The sequence below is a fragment of the Selaginella moellendorffii genome, unplaced genomic scaffold (genome assembly GCF_000143415.4).
Source record: "Selaginella moellendorffii unplaced genomic scaffold, v1.0 SELMOscaffold_19, whole genome shotgun sequence".
Classification (NCBI taxonomy): Eukaryota; Viridiplantae; Streptophyta; class Lycopodiopsida; order Selaginellales; family Selaginellaceae; genus Selaginella; species Selaginella moellendorffii.
Window position 1 is genome coordinate 1,476,903 of NW_003314280.1, and position 18,096 is coordinate 1,494,998.

An 18,096-nucleotide genomic window follows, 5' to 3' on the forward strand; every position below is an offset into this window, starting at 1 on the left:
TCAGTGTTCTTTGTGCTTTTTTATTGGCATTTGGAGCATGTCACAGGCTCGAGAAGAGTTGAGAGTCTGAGCCGATCCTATGATGGGGGATTGCCACGCTTGGAACTAAACACAGAGCTAATCTCGCCTTTGCCAGGGATCGAACCCGGGTCATCCACGTGACAGCAGACCACTCACTATCCTACAACGACATGGTCTTGGAGAAATATTGTATATAAACCATCTTTATTAGAGTTCAACAACCCAGATGAAGAATTAGGTGAAGACTCAAGAACATTGCATAATAGGCAATTTGTATTCTTCTCAATTTCACACTTGTGCTAGTGGTAGTGTGACATGAGTGACTTTTCAGGATCATCCAAGAAAATGTGTTTAGGACCTGAATTAAACCAGACAGCCATATACTGGAGTACTGAGCTGGTTTGAGTAAGCTGTAAGCTGTCCTGGGCAAAGGAAGATGGATGAAATTGGTATCATTCAAATGTCATTCCGCTAGTTTTCTAAAAACTCCTTAGAGATTCCGTATTGTTTGTTAGAATATTTTAACCTTCAGGGAATTGCAATAAAGTTGCGTTGCAGAATAGTAAAGAAAGCCATTAGGTTTTAAAAGCCCCTTCTGACACATGCTAATGGCAAGATTGAAGCTCAGACTAGCTAAGTATGATTTAGGCTTAGATCAATTACCTGATGTGAGTGCAGTATTAGATATAACATGTAATGATGCCTATGTAGTTATATATATATATATATATATATATACACACCAATATATATATAATTGAAATATACAATTCTTCTTCGTTGTGTGTCTCTCCACTACTCTCAGGAAAGCCCAACACAGCTCCTTCCATGGCTTGCACACCAGCTAGCATTAGGCAAGCTACTGTGCATATCATCCAGCTTGCCACATTCCAAAACTCTTTTTAATGCACTGTCCATAAGGGGTAAAAATAAAAGAATCTTCTTTATGACGAGAATATTCAGGGTTTAATTTCTTAAACTTATCTAATTGGAATCCTTTAAATATTTGGCACATGGTTTACAGCGATGAGAAGATTCTTTGGGCGACGGGCATGGGGCTAGAGCCACTAAAGACATCATTCGGAGCGTTCAATGGCGGAAGTTTAGGGTGGAGGGTGCCATTTCCAGTACACCGGCCACCTCCGGAGTTCTCTTTTGTGGTCGATCGGAATATGCTTCCTCCATGAGATGATACGGTTTCCGTGGGTTAATCATAACAGGTGCCAAGGGTTCAGGCAAGAGCTGCCTGTATGTCGTCTTTGGCCACGTAATAGTTCTCCTGCCATACTTCGCTTACTAAATTTTATGTGCAGAATGCGTATACTTCATTTCTGCAAGAGACACTCCTCAGCACATAGAGTTTCAAGAGCATCTTGAATGTGAAGTGGATGTTATGTTTTTTGCTGTTAATACTAGTTTATTGAATGATAACTTACTTGGAATATTTTGTGCTCTAATTTAAGATTTATTCACTGATAATTACATCTCTATAACAACCCTTCAAGCTTGTTGGGATGTGCATACTTGAGGAGGTCTACTGAGGAGTACCAGACGCCATCGCTGTCGAAGAGCACACCACCAACCTTGGTGCCCAGCTTGTGCTTGAACGTGAACCCGTTGTCGGGCAGCTCACCCAATGTCCCTGTTCTTCCTAGACAAGGCTTGTGAAGGGTACATAGAAGACATCACAGACATTCTTCAGCAAGAAGAGACGTTTGGTCATTCCTATGCTGGATCCGGGTACGGGAAATGAAATCTACAGTACAGCCAAACTGGAAAGCAGAGAAGTACTTGGACGAAAAGAGAGACTGGGAAATGGTCCTGCTTAACTTCAGGGCAGCTGAGCCCTTTGAATCCATCCAAGACTACATCAAGAACAGTACGCAGGGGAGGTATAGAAGCTTAGAGATCCCGCATCTGTGCTCAAGGGCTATGTTCGCAATGGATCTTTTTGCACCAGCTATCTCCATGCAGTACATGCAGAAGCGGCTTTAGAGCGCTTGAAGAGAAGTGGAACGAAGGAGAAAAGAGCGTCTCATGTACCAGCGTGGCGATCAAGCTAGTCTTAAGACCCTTCCCCACGAGAAGCAGAAACTCTTGAAAAAGGCCAAGGAACAACCCAGCGGAACCAGGGCATGGCTGGAAAACGAATGCCGGACCGAGCGCAAGTATGGTATTCGGGATCCTGCTCGGAAGCAGTACCCAAATGTGTACTCCCTCTACTTCCAATCCACAGATTCTCATTTATTGTAAATTTTATAAGTGAAAACACTAGACATTTAGCCATCGTTCAAGTATATGTCCGCGTACTTGGTGGTAAGATGGCCCAAATACAACCCCGTATCCATAGGCTTGCCAGTGACCAGCTCCACCAGCTCCTCCGCAGTCTCATACACACTCCCAACCCTGTGGATCTTATCCCGGAGCCATTCTCTCAGTGGCAACAGCCTTCCCTCTCCAACTTGTTGCCGGAGCTCGCCACCCATATCCCTGTCCGCAGCATCAAAGATCTGGCACGCATAGATCGCTCCAATCACATAAGTTGGGAAGTAACCAAAAGATCCCATCCCCCAGTGCACGTCTTGCAAGCACCCCTCGGCATCATCCTTTGGAGCAGCGCCAACGTACTCCTCCATCTTGGCCTTCCAAACTCCCGGGATCTCCTGGACGCTCAAGCTGCCGTCAAACAGCCCCTTCTCGATCTCGTAGCGCAGCAGGACATGCAACGGATACGAGAGCTCGTCGGCGTCCACTCTGATCTGGAAGCCGGGCTTCACCACGTTGATCTGGCGGTAGAAATCCTCGTGGCTGATCCTCCCCAGCGAGCTCTCCAGCTCCGGAAAGGCCTCTACGACGCCGCGGCTCCAGTAGTGGCTCCAGAACTCGCGGCTCAGTCCCACGGATCTCTCCCAGAGCAGCGACTGGGATTCGTGGAGTCCCAAGCTCGGGGGCCCGGAGGCTATGAGCCCGTTCTCCGAGGCCTCCAAGTCCCGGCCTTGCTCGTACAATCCATGCCCGGCCTCGTGGATCGTCGCTCCAATCCCAAACATCAAGTTGTCCTCGAGGTAGCGAGTGGTGAGGCGCACATCGGTCGGGCTGGAGATGGGAGTCGTCGAGGGATGGCCGCCAAAGTTGTCCAGCCGGCCGTTCTCGAGCTTAAATCCCATCTCCCGGACGATCTTCTCGCCGAGCTTCTTCTGCGAATCCAGCGGGAACTTGAGCTCGCTCCAGCCTGGGATTGCCACGCTCTTGTTCTCGGCCACCACCTTTCGCAGCAGATCGATGAGCGGCTGCTTGATCGACGAGAATATGGCGTCGATCTTCTCGACCGTGGCGCCCCTCTCGAACTTGTCCAGGCAGTAGTCGTAGGGACGCATCTCGGGAGCCACCGCTGCCGCCTCCTCCTTGAGAGCCTCCAGCCATTCCTCGAGCGCCGGTACCATGATCTGGAAGTCGCTCGTCTCGCGAGCCTTGCTCCACGCATCGTAGCCGGAGGATCGCAGAGCCGCCAATCTCACCTCTAGCTCCTTCGGCATTCTCGTCGCGCGCGTGTAGTCCCTCCTCGCCTCCCTCACAGTCGCGGCCTCCATTGGCGACAGCACAGCCCGCAGATCCGGATGCTTGTGGAGCGCATCCAGGCAATCCCCCAGCTCCTTGCTCGTCCTGCGCTCGTGGGCAACGAGCGCGAGGGTCTCCATCTGCTTCTTCCTGGCGCCATGGCCTCCCGCCGCGAGCATTACCTGCTTGTCCCAGAAGAGGAGATTGCCCATTCCTCCCAGCGCCTCGATCTCTCCTAGGCGCTGCTTCAAGCTCTTCATCGCCTGCGTCGTCGCCTCCATAGCCATGGCGAATCTAAGAAAATTTCAAAGAACTCAAGAACCCTAAGAAACAGCCAATGGCTACCCAATTTACGCTCCTTGCGAGAGGCGCCAATCTGGATTTCAATCCTTGGAAGCCGCCGAATCGCAGGCCCGATCACAAGCAAGTGAGTAGCATTCGTGGCAGCATTGGCGGAGGCGCTAGCGGCGGCAGGAGGAGAGTGGAAATTAGCCCGCCCGGGTTGGGGAGCTTCAAGCCCCCCAATCTGGGATATGGATCGAGCAGGGCCAGGGATGAGCAATCGAGGAAGAGCGAGGAAGTGGTGGAGAGCATGATGGAGAGCTTGAGGAATGGTATGGGATCGTGGCACACGAGGGCAAAGACCATCTGGGAGCTCCAGCAAATGGGATTTACCGCAGAGCAGCTCTACGATGTCGCGCTCGTCACAGCACACTTGCAAACCGCCATGGTAGTCGCCTCGAAAGTAAGAAAAAACTCCCCATCTTTGTTTCTCTTGTTACGTTCTAGTTCTCGTGGATCACCGCATATGCCCAGAACAGGCATTTGTTTGATAGTCTTCTTCCATTGATCTAAACTCTTGTTTCCATCGATACAGGTGTATGACTCTCTAGTTCTAGCGCAAGCTTCGAGCGAGCTTTTATCTGCCTTGGAAAGCAACGAGACGCACGTATGCAGTCTCTACGAGCTCAGAATTTTGTCAAGCAAGCAGCGCAAGGTACATGGATCTCTTGGTTTTCTCATTTCTCTTTTACCTGCGAGTATAGGCAGCGGCCGAATATGTAGTCGAAAAGGGGCTGGATACCAAAGGTGCCGAAGAACTTGCTCGAGCGATCAAGCAGCACGAACGGCGGGCCGAGCTTCGTGAGGTGCTAGCACAAGTTTACGTGACATTGCTGCTGATACTTCTATGCAGGGCTTTAGTCCGTTACCCGGTGACTGCCTCGCGTTGATGCACTACAGAGCCGCGAAGGAGAGCTCACAGGCCGACGAGAAGCAAAGCCTTGCGCAGCGAGCGCTCGAGTTTGCAGTCTCCGAGGCTGCTGTTGAGAAAATCTCCAAGCTCCTGCAAAACGTGTAAGTAACAGGAATGATATGAGGATAGCTCGATTGTGTAATTGCCACCGAAAAGTTGCAAACTCGCCAGGATCTTTAGAACAACACAAACACAACACCAACCGGATCTTCGGTTTCATCCAGCATTGTCTCTCTCGTACAAAAGTTTATTACTCATACTCTTTTACTTCAAGATTTGTGGGAGTGCTGCTAGACCGTGTAGGTGCTGGCCAGGAGGGCGTATGGAGCGGAGTCGTGGCTCGTGAGGTGGATCATGTTGTGCGCTGCTCGAGCGCCCTGATCCACCGCGGCGTGGACCTTGCAAGCCGCGAGGAACGAAGCCCAGGAGATGTGATCTGGAAAGAATGGCATGGCGTGGATGAGCTCCTCGGCGTCCCCCAGCCTCCCAGCCCGCGCGAGAACATCCACAACGCTGCTGTAGTGATCCTTGACGGGCCTCACGCCATGATCCGCCACCATGGACGCAAAACACTCGATCGAATTGCGCACCAGGCCTCCGTCCGCGCACACGCTAAGCACCGCCACGAACGATGCCTCGTTGGGTGTGTGGCCCTCGAGGAGCATCGCTGCCAGCATCCCGAAGATCCTCTCGGCGCCGCATTCGGGATCTCCCGGATGATCGGCAAATGCGGGGAGGATCGCGTTCCAAGCAGCCGAATCGCGGGGCATTTCCATCTCAAAGAACATCTCTCGCGCTTCACTCATTCCTCCAGATTTCACCGCGGCGCCAAAGAGTGCCGTCCATGCCACGGACGTCTTCTCGGGCATCTGGCTGAAGAGCCTCCTCGCTTCCTGGATATGCCCAACCTGGGCATACGCGCAAATCATGGCGTTCCAGGAGGTAAGATCCCGCTGCGGCACACGATCAAACATTTCTCTGGACTGGTCTAAGCTTCCAAGCTGCGCTCTAATCTGTGACATCGTCGTCCAGGATGACATATCCTTGACGGGTATCCGGGCGAACAACGCAGTCGCTTGCTCCAGATCGCTATGGAGTCCAAGCATTGCGTTCCAAGCCACTGTGTCCCTCTCGGGCATGCTCTCAAAGGTCTCCACGGCAAGATCGCGGCGCTCGTAGAACACGTAGAGACGAAACATGTTCGTGCATGACACAACATCGCGCTGTGGCATCCGAAGAAAGACTTGGGTGGCGTGGTGCACGTCTCGGCCCCTAGCGAAGCCCTCAAAGAGCACGGTCCAGGAGATCGCATCGCGCTCCGGCATTACATCGAAGAGCTCCTTCACTGCCTGGACGTCGCGAGCAGTGGCAGTGATGATCGAGTTCATGGCGACGAGATCCCAGGCGGGCATCACATCGAAGAATCCCCGGCAAGCGATGAAATCCTCGCAGCGGTTGTAGCATGCGAGCATGGCGTTCCACGAGACCTCGTTGCGCCGCGGCATTCTCGTGAAGAGAAACTTTGCCTCGTCAATATGCCCAATGCGGGCATATGCGCTCACCATTGTCGTCCAGGTCACAACATCCCTCTCCTCAAGAGAATCGAAGGTTTTCCTCGCCTCGGCAACCCGGTTGTCTTCGCACAAGACGCGTAAGAGGATATTCCAGGAGAAGACATTGGGGTCCTGGATCGAGTGAAAGACGTTGATCGCCTCGACAAGATGCCCAAACCGGGCATACAGTGATAGCAAGAGATTGCACAAGACTGTGCATTGCCGGTGCTTGCTCGCCAGGATGAGCTCGTGGATCCGCCGCGCTTCCCTGTGATTGCCACATCGTCGCACGAGATTTGCGAGGTATCGCTGCTCCTTTCGCAATTGGTCATCACCCATTGACTGCGATTCGGCGGCTTCCAGCTCTTGAGTTCCTCAGCGCCATGGGTATGGAGGCGATGAAAAGCTTGAAGCAGCGGTTAGGAGGCCAATCCAGTGTTGGGCATGAGAATGTCGATGCCTACGTTCGCCCTCTGCGAGCTGGTCCGAGCATAGCGTCTAAAAACCGAAGAGGATCTCCGTTCTCGAGGAAGTTCCACGACACCTCGTCGTGGATTGCTGCAAGCGTTCATAAGTCATAAGCTAATTCTCAAAACACAAGTTGGGGCATTGCGAGAATCGAACTCACGACCTCTCGCACCCAAAGCGAGAATCATACCACTAGACCAAATGCCCTTTACATTAACGAAAGGGATTAATGATTAATAAACGCGGCACTATCATTGTTTGCCGGTGATTCTTCGGTGTGATGACTGGCTCATTTAGTTTCTAGCTCTAAATTTTGGGCAACTGGATCCCCTCCAAAATGCTCGTGTTCTGAAGGCCATCCAGTGGGAAAATAATCATTCTGAAGCATGAAAGATCTTCTCAGTCAAATTCGTGAGCAAGCTGGTAGTATTCCAATAGGCCTTCATCTTATAATTTATAGACAAAATGTAACTCAATTTATCAATTTTTACCATGTATATATATATATATATATATATATCAAACTCGAAGAACCTAGACATTGAAGGAGCTGAGCACCAAGGGATTCTGAGTTATGAAACAATGCCATCCAGAAGAGGAGGCTGTGAATCGGGATCGCATACATCCTTTAACTTTAGAATGCATAAAAATTAAGCTCAAAGGCAAGATGTCTTCACCCGACATCCTTGTAGAGAAGTAGCTGATACATAGACATCAAGCTCGAAGAATGTCGACGTCGAAGGTTCTGAGCACCAATGGATCGTCGCTAAAAGGCACGCTGAGCTTGTGAACTGCCACCACCTTGGCTTCCAAGCCGCCATCGCTGGGAACTTGGATCACAGTCACAACCTTGCAATTCATGGAGACTGCCCAGATGTTCTTCTGGCAGCTCACAGTGCGGAAGAAGAACCTGTCATCGCTGGAAGAAGCATTCGTCAGCCGGAGCGCCTCCCACATGTTCTTGCCACGCTCGTATCTCCACATCAACGATCCAGCCATGTCGGCCTCGTAGATCCGGTTGGAGTGCACAAAGCAGCGGCGCCCCGGCAATCCAGTGTCCGCCACTTCCCAGGAAAGATCTCGTGCTGAGAAAACAAGCGTAGCTCCGACGCCACCGCGTGAGAAAACAGCCATCTTGGTGCGATCGACGACGATGGCGATGTGAAAGGCTATGGTCTCCGGCGATGGCGATTGTGGGAGAGGTTCCCATCGGTCCTCCACCGGATCGTATACCTCGGCGTCCAATCCCTTCCCCATTAAGTTACCACCAACTACGTAGAGCCGACCCTCCATAGCCGCGGACGCACAGTGCGCTCGAGGACACAGCATAGGCGCCGCGGCGCTCCATCGGTTCGTGTGTGAATCGAAGACGCTCACCAGTTTCTTGCCCCTCCATCCCCCGAGAAGATAGAGCTTGCCGCCGAGAGCCTTGCACTCGAATCCCGCAATGCCGTGGATGTGCTGCGGCGGAGAAGGAAGTATCATCCATGCTTTCTTGGCGCTATTGGGATTGAACGCCATGATCAGAGTCTCTTGCCTGAGCATCACCGTCGCGACAAGCCACTCCTCGTCCAAGCCCTGGGCGGAGCGATCGTCGTAGAACTTGGCGCTGGAGACGAGATTCCTCCACGCTCTGCTCACCTGGCGCATTTGGCCGTGGGATGGGAGCGTCACTCGCAGGAGGCACTGGTACGCGGCGTCGTCGTCCAGGCCGGGGATGAGCGTCGTCGCCATAGCCGCCCCAAGTCCAAGGTTAGCCATTCAAATAGTCATTGGCAGAAGCGCTAGCGGCATCTAAAGTTATCATTCTTTTTAAGTTTTATTGGATGCCCAAAACAGGCATTTGTCTGGTAGTCTGATCTAAACACTTCTTTCCATCTCTAGTTCTAGTGCAAGTTTTGAGCGAGCTTCTACCTCCCTTGGAAAGCAGCAAGATGCCGCACCAAAAGGATTGCCCATCATCTTTGAAACTACTTTGGTAAACTATTAACTTGCAAAAGTTGTCGGTACTCCTGGGAGGGATCTGTACGCCATCGAGCGAAGCATTCGTTAAATGCAGGCACCTGATCGCCTCCGACTCTCAGCTCCTTACATTGACATCGGCATTATGCCACACAAGCTGGAGAAGGATCTGGTATAAGCCATTGCTTCCTCTCTTCAAGAAAAGAATGCTTTCGGTGTTTCAAGCCACACACAACATCAAAAGATCTCATGAAGTAGTAGCTTTGTCTTGAGAAATCATTGCCTGTGCCAAGGACTTTTAAGAATCCTTATCAAAACTTGGACAACAGAGAAACCATTCACCTCCTTCAACAATAGCTATGGAACAGCAAAACATTATTGGAAGGGAGTCTGACGAAAATTGTAGACACTATTGGAGCTGAAATCCAAGATGTGATAGGTGCCTTGAATCATGGAGATCGAGGGCCACATTCAGCAGCAATTTCAGGAGAAATTCCTGGATGTAGCTAGTAAATAGCTAATGGTTCTTTTTTGTTGGTTCTTTCTTGTTTCAAACAAGAAGTGATCTGGGAGCTTGAAGGAGCTAAAGTCCAGGATCAAGGCAACTGTACTCGCTTCATTGGAAACAAGCCTCTTGCTTGTGATTGCTCGCTTGTCCTGGTTCTAGTTGTTTCTAGTTTCCATTCTAAAAAATATCCTATTCATTCTTTGCTCTCATTTCTGGCTCTTTGTTTATTGGAGCAGGATCGAAAGGATAGAAATGCTACCACCTTCACTTTCTCTAATGGCTGTTCCATTTCAATTTTTGATGGATCTGGAAACTTCTCAAGCTGGAGGTCCCCATCCTCAAAGGCAAGGGAGTTTGGGGAATTGTCAACGGACACAAGCTGAAGCCAGAAGCTGATGCAGAGTATCAGAAGGTGGATAGTTGGAGTTGGCGTGAGGACAAGGACACAATAACGATTCATGTTAGATTACATGATGATTTCCTCCATGATGGCAAGTATGGCACAACTAAGCTAAAGCTTATAGACCCCATCTCCATATAGAGATGGCCAATCAAGACATGCATCTATTGCTTGTGCTTCTCATACAGCTTCTTCCAGAGCTCATTGATGGTGTAATTCTTGTTGAGGGTGAGATCAGAAGGATGTTTGGATTTTCCATTTTAAATTTGATCAAGCCTTGTTTGCAAGAATCTCTTCTAAGTTAAGAAGAACAACAACAAAGTTTTGAAGGAAGTTTTCCAAAGTGAAGGAGAGAGACATAGAGTCCAAAAAGGACTCCGAGAAGAAGTTGTCTTCTGGTTATTGCAACAAATTTAACCATGATGAGTCTGAATACAGGTTGAAAATAAAAGACATTCAATAATAGTTAGAGGATTTTAAATCTTCAAAACCTATAATTCATTATGGATGATGTTATATGAAGTTTGTGTTGCCAAGGTTAAAACTAAGACTTGCAACAATGTCATGGTAATTAACTCTTTTGTGACTGATTTTGGAGCCATTATTCACCTGTCTTTCCATAAAGATCATTTTGTCATCTTAGCCAATATACTGCACAGCTAGGAGACAATAATGAGCATGGTGTTCATGGTATTAGTGACATCAGAATTTAACTTTGAATTACTTTTTCAAAGATTTATTGTTGCTAACCTGGTTATTAATTTGGCCATCCATCTTAAATACAAGCAAAAGTCAGCTAGAATGTTCCTTCCAGCCATTATGAATGTGTTTGTGATCACTAACACTATTGTTATTGCAGAAAGGCATTGTGCTTGAAAGTGTGTGCCTGCTAGACCCTTCTTTCTATTCATCATCATCTTTATCATAAAGTTGAAAGTGAGATCCAAGAGCTTGGACATTAGCTTTATAGGATTTATCAGGTAACTTAAGAGTTCTTTCAAGAGCATTAACATCTCAACCTTCCAAACTTATTAAAATATATAGACTTGCTTAGAAATTATATAACAACCCAAATTGTTTTGGGATTTTGTGTATTAAATTCAAATTGGTGTATAGTTATCTATGTGGTAAATTTTGGTACTTAATTTCAGATATATGGTTTTTTCAAACTCTAAAGCACCATTTATATGGTTTTTCATATATTTTTATAGATAATGTATAGTTTTGTATATAGATTATAGTTCATTTAATACATTGTTCCAAGTGGTTATTTAAATAGTTTTCTAAAAGTTATACACTATCTGATTATTCATATAGATTATAGTGGTCTCCCACACCACATTCTATACCAATTTATTTTTTTCTATTTTGTTCTCTATGTTTCCAAATATTCTATCTATATATTCTATTTAAGCATTCCAATCTATGTAATACTTTTCTTATATAGTTAGGCTTTCTAAAATACTTTAACATATAATTCAACACTTTAAAAAATTTCTACTTATACTAACTTAAAAGATGAACCTAGGGTTCTATTGGCCATGGCTACTACCATTGACTATTGGTGGTTTTGGCCACTAGCTGTTGGCCATGGTCGTCGTTGGTTGCCAGCCCTAGCTTTAGCCATTGTGGCTATGGCACTGTCATTAGCTTTAAAGCAACATCACTTAAAGGTAAGATTTTTGCTTAAGCAAATCTATAAGGGGACTGGGATATATTTAGAATATGTTTGAATTTTCTAGGATATTGTACCATTTAATGTTTGTTATTCATTTAGATTAATCTTGTATTTATAATTTATAAACATGTTTATAAATTATAAACTTTTTTAAACCCTTTTTAGTATATTCTTTTTTATTCTATCATCTAATGGTTGATATAGATTAATCTTGTGTTTATAAATTACAAACATGCTTATAATTAAAAACCATGTTTGATCAATTAGATTAATAAGTAATAATAAAATTACTATTAAGCAAACCAAACATTACTATATGCAACATGTAGGTCACTTTTTTTTTTTGTGTGTTTGGAATCTCATTCCAAATGGAGGAGAATCTGGTCTCTAATTACACTCTAGAGAGGATATTGATAGGCTACATTGAGAGAATACTAGTGGGATTTGTGATATAACACATATATTTGTTTGTATAATTGTTTTTTAAAAAAATCATATTTTTTTCTAAAAAATGAGTATTAAAAACTATACAAGGACACTATAATATAAACTAAATAATGAAAACATATCAAAACTAAATGAAGCACTATTATGAAATTATTACAAAACTATTCAAAATTTACAAAAACTATACACTAAATTAGATGATGTAATTTTTTTCTATATAGTTTTCTCATATTGGAAGTCTTATTTCTCTCACTTAATATTTTCATAAAGTTAAATTTTGAAAAACCACATAATATAGCTTGTTGTATGAGGAGCTCTAGGGTGCATAACTTCCAAAAGTTCCTCCAATGATTGCCATAGGTGGCCAAGACCATCTTAGCTCCACACCCAAAGTTCTTACTAGCAATTGTCCTAGGTCTAGAAGAGAAGATACAATCTTGTATCTTGAGGAGTTCCTTGGTAGTGTCACTTGTGGAAATGATGAATGTTCTAGAGTTTGAGGAGCATGAGGTTGTCATACCTCTAAGAGAGCTTTGAGCTTATTAAGAAGATGGAGATGGCTGAGGGTTTGGAAGTCTTGAGTAGCAATTTGCCACTATTCCCTTGGTTACCACAGAAGATGAGAGCAATGCAAAATGTGAAAATAATCTAAATAACTCTATTGATTTCTTCTTACGATTATATATGAAATTTAAGAAAATAAAAAGTCTATGAACCATTAGTCACTGATGTCTGATAGAATTTTAATTAAATTTTGTTAGAGATAGTAAACATGGATTGTTAACCTATTTTAGTCAAACCTGTTATATTACTAATATATATGAGTCGACCCATTGAAATGATTATATGCACTTAAATCCTTTATGAGCATCAACTCTTTTAACAAAGTCTAACATAATTTTTACATATCACTGGTTTAATATATAACATAGTATAAAACTTGGGTTTAGACCCAAGCTATATGCAAAACAAAGAATAACACGATGGAAACTAAATTAATATTTCAAGTGATTAGCGACACTTCCAACCATTATCCCTCCTATATATTGCCTTTCCCCTCCAACACTCCTCACCCAACATATGATTACTGCCAGTAGGCAATTGCCACCCTGGGATGTCATAGAGATTGACATTACTGTACTTGGCAGCAGCCTGATTGACTCTATGCTCTTTGTGCATTTAGTCGGCAAAGCTCATCCATTTGTAGCTCTCCCCAAGAATTTGATAAGTTTTGTCAGAGATGAGGCCAAAGTTGCCTTTGAGTTGAGGAGAATGTCGAGGATTGGATTGCCAATCTGGGAGTTAAATGATAAAAGACTTTGATTTTGGTGTGTTGGTATCCAACTTACAGCTATTCCTTTGAGATTGAACGTGGAAGCTTTTTGTTTGTTGTGGTCGAGGAGATGAGCTGCGAGTTGAGGAACATAGTGTCCTGTTCCACGTAAATATATATGAATCTTTGAAGAGTTTTAACAAGATTTTGTACACCTGCGTAGCTTTCACCTGGGGTTGCGTTCTTATACCGGAAATCTTACAAACCAAGTTTGCAAGAACACAACCAGATCTCTCGCTGGTGTAAAAGATCACAAAGAGGTTTGAAATATAAGAAAACATACATGTCTTCTCGTCATCGTGTTTTTCTACTTTGTGCGAGTAAGCCCATCCAACTCCAACAGGTGCATCCACGAACAACATATTCGACACTGCCAAGATATCGAAAATAACAAAATCGATCTTTCCACTCTCCAATTCTAACCTTGATGCTCGTTTCTAACAAGCCCATCGGATTTGGGACCTGGATGAAAAGGTCCGAGCTCCGTGAAGGCACCAATTCCCACCGATGAACACCCGGGACTTGGACTCAAACCAGGGAGGTTTGTTCGCGGGGAAAAGATCTCGTACCTCCATTCAGCCAAATCGTCAGGGGCTTGGTATCGTGATTGCTCACAGCCTCCACAAAGTAGTAAAACAGCGCCTTGCTCGAATTCTCGGCATAGTGCTTGAATGGAACCCATGGCTGGCCTGGAAGATTTGGTCCGAGATGGGAGCTCCAGCGGCTATCTCAAGCAAAACTAAACTGGAGCCTCGCATCGGGGATCTACAAAGGCATATAAAGGAATTTTATCTTCCCATTGGAAAGGAAATGTGTAGGCCCGTTCCAATGGCGGGAATCTTCCAGGCAAAACGAGAACAAACTGTGTTATCGTGATCGATTAGTCAACGAGTGGAGGAAAACGGTTAGGAGATGATACATGGTTCCATTTTTTTTTTATGAAACCACATCAGAAAAAAAGAATTCGCGTAGTCATCGCTACTGGCGTGGAAGGTTTTTGTTGTTCACGAACGCTTGAAACATGACCAGGGCTCGCATGGGCTGAGCATACGGAACCATGTGTCCGGCGCCTTTGACCGTGGCAAAGGTCAAGTTTCCAGTAACTTGCGTCCACCCAGCCACCTGCGAGTCGTAAAAAAGGTGGTGGAAGGATATTTTGACTATCAAGTAAGAATAGCTTACCTGGCTTTGAGAATACCATGCGGAGTATGGAACCAATGTTTTGAGCCTGAGCCTGTTGACAATGCTGTCGATTATCGTCCGGGTCCCCAGAAATGGTACCACCGAGTCCGCATCTCCGCTACGAAAGTAAGAAAATTACAAAAAAAAAGCCTTACTTTTCTTTCTTTTTTTATACCTGTAAATGAAAATCCGGAGGCCTTGAACCAGCAAATTTTCCAGCACAGTGACCATGTCAATGTTGAGATTTCCGTTATCATAGAAGAGAGGCCTACCAATCCCGCAAAACAAGCTAAGTCTAGAAAGCAAAACAAGGAGATGCCCGTACCCCTCACAGTTTGACCACTCGTACGGCAGCCCTGTGGTGTTGGCGTGCAAGGCCCTCTGGACTTCCGGCCTTCGAAAGTACCTGGTTCGCTCTCTCGTGATGCAAATATCAACTCCTATGCTCCTTTGGGATTTCTGAATCGAGAGTTAGAGAATTATCAAAGCTTTGCTTTTAGGAAATGTAGAATTCTCACCATCTTTCTTAAGCGGAACTCCTGGTGGACTGCCTCGGGCAGGCATGCGTCGAGGAGGACGTCGTACGGATCGACGTTTTGACCCACTTCGGTGTTCGTTTGACTGATATATTTGACGCACTCAACGCTAACGTTGTGGTTGAGCCCTGAGTAATCGTAGTCGTGCCAGTTACAATTGTGGACGATCCCCTGGTAGGTCTTGTCCGAGATCAAACCGTGTGACCAGTAATAGTCGTAGGTGGCCTCATCGTCGATTGCGCTATTCAGTGCCGGATTACCAATCTGTATAGCAAAAACAAAATTAGCAAAACATTACAGAAAAAATAATATACTTACAGCAAGTCCTTTGAGATTAAACTGATGGCTCTTCTTTGCTAGCTTGTTGTGATTTAGCAAACGAACGGCCAGCTGGGGAACGTAATGCCCTGTTTATCAGATTATTAATAGATATAAGAAAGAAAGTATTTCAAATAAATAGAGAATTATAGATTTTACCAGCGTAGCTTTCTCCCGTGATGTAAAATTCCCTGTGTCTGTACTCGGGGAATTTAATAAACCATCCATGCAAAAATTTGACCAGATCTCTGGCTGTTATACAGCACGCCAACTTTTTTAGCCACCAAGACAAGAAAAAGTAAAAGAAGAAGAAAAGATTGACCGCACAAAGCGTTAAGAGATAGTGCGTGGGGACTCACACGTCTTTTCATCGTTGTAAGTTTGGTAGTCCGAGCTGGTGTTGGAGTATGACCATCCAACCCCGATGGGCGAATCCACGAACAAGACGTTTGATGCTATCAAAAGGACCAATCTTACTCTCAAAAGTTTGCACAAGAATGCGATCGAATCTATATATGATACCTTTGTTCCAGGCCTTAGAATTCCTGACCAGGCCATCCGATTTGGAGTCCGGGTAGAAAGGGCCGAGCTCCGTGAACGCACCACCTCCGAGCGACGAGCATCCGGGTCCTGAGAAATTAGAGGACGAGGAAACCATTTGGATACCAAAGAAGAGGAACGAGATGGATGAAAGTTCTCGACTTTGATTGCTTTACCTCCATTGAGCCAGAGCGAGAGGGGCTTGCTCGTGGGATCCTCCTCTGCCTCGACAAAGTAGTAGAACAGTGCCTTGCCCGATCGCTGGTCAATTGTCACGTATCCGGCATACTGCTTGAACGAAACGTCGGGCTGGCCTGGGAGATCTTTGACAAGATCAGAGGCTGGAGCTCCAGCGACGAATCCAGCCAGAAATCCCAAGCAGCAGCAGCAGCAGCACAGATTGACGAGGAACTGCATTATCAAAATTGGCCGACAGACAACTCTCGACCAAGGAGAGGCTAGAGAGTAAATAAAGGGAAGCGCAGGGAAGCCAAAAGTTGTCATGAACAAGACGTGATCTAAAAGCCCGCGGTAAAGAACGGCTTTTTTCGTGTGATTTGAGTGGGAGCACAAGATAAACTGCTGGTACGTTGGTACTACTCCACCAAGTTGCACAACAAGAACGCGGTGAATCCTTTTCATCTTGTAAACGTGAGTAATCGTTACCTCGCAAAATCCTGGGGAGCGAGAACGAGCACGTAAAACTATTATTGTTTCCTTGCGTTTTAGGCGATTGCTTCACGAAGCTTGCTCTTGTTGTAACGCCACAATTGGAAAACGAATAATAAAAGGAAGAAAGGAGCCAGCTTTTTGTGGAAGAATCACACTTTCACCAGAAATTCCCCTCCACTTTGCGCGTTACCGATCCCAAGAACCTTTCGAGGCATGGCTTTAGAGAATCAACTTAGCATATAGCTCAAAACAGCGTTACAAAAACATCCTCCTTTCAGCCTCTACTTGAGAGGAATAAACCTGGACGAGTGTGTGGCACCGATACCGGGACGCCCGTGCTTGACTGGCTTGTACGAGATGGAGAACTCTCCCAGGTAGTGTCCGATCATCTCGGGCTGCGTCACCAGAGGCGAGAGAAGTTTAGAACACGAGAAGCACGCAGACAAGACGCTCGCTCACCTTGATCTCCACCTGGTTGAACGTCTTGCCGTTGTAGACGCCAATGATGCTGCCAATCATCTCTGGGACGATGATCATGCTCCGGAGATGCGTTCGCACTGGCTCGGGCTTCTCACCAGCCGGGGCCTCACGTTTCTACGCAAGACACAAGGAATCAATAAGAAAAGAGAAACAAAGAAAAGATCGATGAACTTACCGCCTTGCGGAGCTTCTTGATGAGCGCCATCGGCTTCCTCTTCAAACCCCTCTGGAACCTGTAGATTCGCGAGGAAACTTCATTTCTCGAGCGATATTACGAACTGACCTTCTCCTGGCGCGAGCGTGGAAGAGCTCCACGAGCGCGTCATTCGACATGTCGAGCAGCGCATCGAGATCCACCCCGCGGAAGGAGAACTTCTTGAATGTACGCTTCTTCGGCTGAACGGAGCCAGCGCCCACATCCTCGGTGTCCGCCATCGCTCCTCTCTCTCTCTCCTGTCCGGCGCCTCCGCAACAGAAACCCTAGAAACACCCTAAGTAGCCCCAGCCGTCGAAATTTTACACGGACGATCAGGATCGGCCCTATATTGTCCCGAACGAACGATTGAGATCAAGGGTTTTCTAGGAATTAGGGTTCTTCCGCGGCGGCGAGGCGAGGGAAAGAGGAATGGCGCCCAAGAAGGAGAAGGCCGCGCCCGCTGCGAAGCCCGCCAAGAGCGGCGGCGGTGGCAAGCAAAAGAAGAAGGTAAGCGCCCCCTGCGATCGATTCGATTGATTTCCAGAGTCTCTTTTTTCTCGGCATTCTAGAAATGGAGCAAGGGGAAGCAAAAGGAGAAGGTCAACAACATGGTCCTCTTCGATCAGGCGACCTTCGATAAGCTCATGGCGGAGGTTCCCAAGTACAAGCTCATCACTCCATCGGTGCTCTCGGATCGATTGAGGGTGGGTTCTAGAAAATGTTCCAATTCTTTTCTTACTCCCAACTCGGTGTTTGTTCTGCCAGATAACTGGATCTCTTGCTCGTCGCGCGATCAAGGAGCTCACTGCCAAGGGCGTGATTCGCTCCGTCTCAGTTCACGCCTCGCAGCAGATCTACACGAGAGCGACTAACACTTGAGCGCTCCGTTGTTTTTGATAAGGAAGAGCTCATCGTGTACTCCATTTTCTTTCTTGATCAAAGCTAAGTTTTTTTGCGAGATAGATACCATGGTTGGTCAATGTTAGTCA

The 18,096-nt window shown here is 46.4% G+C and overlaps 7 protein-coding genes and 1 non-coding gene across 9 annotated transcripts; 2 read left to right on the forward strand and 6 right to left on the reverse strand.

Moving 5' to 3' along the window:
- Nucleotides 1-1,110: 1,110 nt before the first annotated feature.
- On the reverse strand, nucleotides 1,111-3,866 carry LOC9651520 (thermostable carboxypeptidase 1). Its single transcript, XM_002972500.2, has 5 exons — nucleotides 2,332-3,866; nucleotides 2,065-2,206; nucleotides 1,787-1,868; nucleotides 1,546-1,663; nucleotides 1,111-1,300 (listed from the first exon to the last, which is right to left on the reverse strand). Exons 1-5 carry the CDS (start codon nucleotides 3,864-3,866, stop codon nucleotides 1,111-1,113), a joined length of 2,067 nt encoding a protein of 688 aa, XP_002972546.2.
- Nucleotides 3,867-3,894: 28 nt separating this feature from the next.
- Nucleotides 3,895-5,057, forward strand: LOC9651521 (rubisco accumulation factor 1.1, chloroplastic). The gene is made up of 4 exons (XM_024677386.1): nucleotides 3,895-4,324; nucleotides 4,457-4,576; nucleotides 4,626-4,727; nucleotides 4,775-5,057. Exons 1-4 carry the CDS (start codon nucleotides 3,917-3,919, stop codon nucleotides 4,937-4,939), a joined length of 795 nt encoding a protein of 264 aa, XP_024533154.1. The 5' UTR covers nucleotides 3,895-3,916; the 3' UTR covers nucleotides 4,940-5,057.
- A 67-nt stretch (nucleotides 5,058-5,124) lies between these two features.
- Nucleotides 5,125-6,726, reverse strand: LOC112347130 (pentatricopeptide repeat-containing protein At4g02750-like). Its single transcript, XM_024677480.1, has one exon. The coding sequence runs from the start codon at nucleotides 6,724-6,726 to the stop codon at nucleotides 5,125-5,127; it is 1,602 nt and encodes a 533-aa protein (XP_024533248.1).
- A 264-nt stretch (nucleotides 6,727-6,990) lies between these two features.
- On the reverse strand, nucleotides 6,991-7,062 carry TRNAP-UGG. The gene has a single exon. It is a non-coding gene; the product is annotated as a tRNA-Pro (tRNA).
- Nucleotides 7,063-7,427: 365 nt separating this feature from the next.
- On the reverse strand, nucleotides 7,428-8,608 carry LOC9650849 (F-box/kelch-repeat protein At1g16250). The gene has a single exon (XM_024677383.1). It carries the CDS (start codon nucleotides 8,587-8,589, stop codon nucleotides 7,570-7,572), a length of 1,020 nt encoding a protein of 339 aa, XP_024533151.1. The 5' UTR covers nucleotides 8,590-8,608; the 3' UTR covers nucleotides 7,428-7,569.
- Nucleotides 8,609-14,061: 5,453 nt separating this feature from the next.
- LOC9651523 (serine carboxypeptidase-like 42) lies at nucleotides 14,062-16,562 on the reverse strand. Of its 2 annotated transcripts, XM_002972503.2 has the most exons (10): nucleotides 15,936-16,562; nucleotides 15,742-15,849; nucleotides 15,579-15,674; nucleotides 15,379-15,471; nucleotides 15,220-15,308; nucleotides 14,884-15,165; nucleotides 14,691-14,824; nucleotides 14,541-14,633; nucleotides 14,366-14,483; nucleotides 14,062-14,305 (listed from the first exon to the last, which is right to left on the reverse strand). In XM_002972503.2, the coding sequence occupies exons 1-10, from the start codon at nucleotides 16,399-16,401 to the stop codon at nucleotides 14,162-14,164; spliced, it is 1,623 nt and encodes a 540-aa protein (XP_002972549.2). In that variant the 5' UTR covers nucleotides 16,402-16,562; the 3' UTR covers nucleotides 14,062-14,161. The 2 variants fall into 2 exon arrangements, with proteins under 2 accessions (XP_002972549.2, XP_024533142.1); XM_024677374.1 differs by having other exon boundaries at nucleotides 14,541-14,824.
- Nucleotides 16,563-16,649: 87 nt separating this feature from the next.
- LOC9651524 (40S ribosomal protein S15) lies at nucleotides 16,650-17,393 on the reverse strand. The gene is made up of 4 exons (XM_002972504.2): nucleotides 17,195-17,393; nucleotides 17,087-17,144; nucleotides 16,891-17,025; nucleotides 16,650-16,826 (listed from the first exon to the last, which is right to left on the reverse strand). The coding sequence occupies exons 1-4, from the start codon at nucleotides 17,344-17,346 to the stop codon at nucleotides 16,713-16,715; spliced, it is 459 nt and encodes a 152-aa protein (XP_002972550.1). The 5' UTR covers nucleotides 17,347-17,393; the 3' UTR covers nucleotides 16,650-16,712.
- A 75-nt stretch (nucleotides 17,394-17,468) lies between these two features.
- Nucleotides 17,469-18,069, forward strand: LOC9651525 (40S ribosomal protein S25-4). The gene is made up of 3 exons (XM_002972295.2): nucleotides 17,469-17,614; nucleotides 17,677-17,811; nucleotides 17,873-18,069. Exons 1-3 carry the CDS (start codon nucleotides 17,537-17,539, stop codon nucleotides 17,984-17,986), a joined length of 327 nt encoding a protein of 108 aa, XP_002972341.1. The 5' UTR covers nucleotides 17,469-17,536; the 3' UTR covers nucleotides 17,987-18,069.
- The last annotated feature ends 27 nt before the right edge of the window (nucleotides 18,070-18,096 follow it).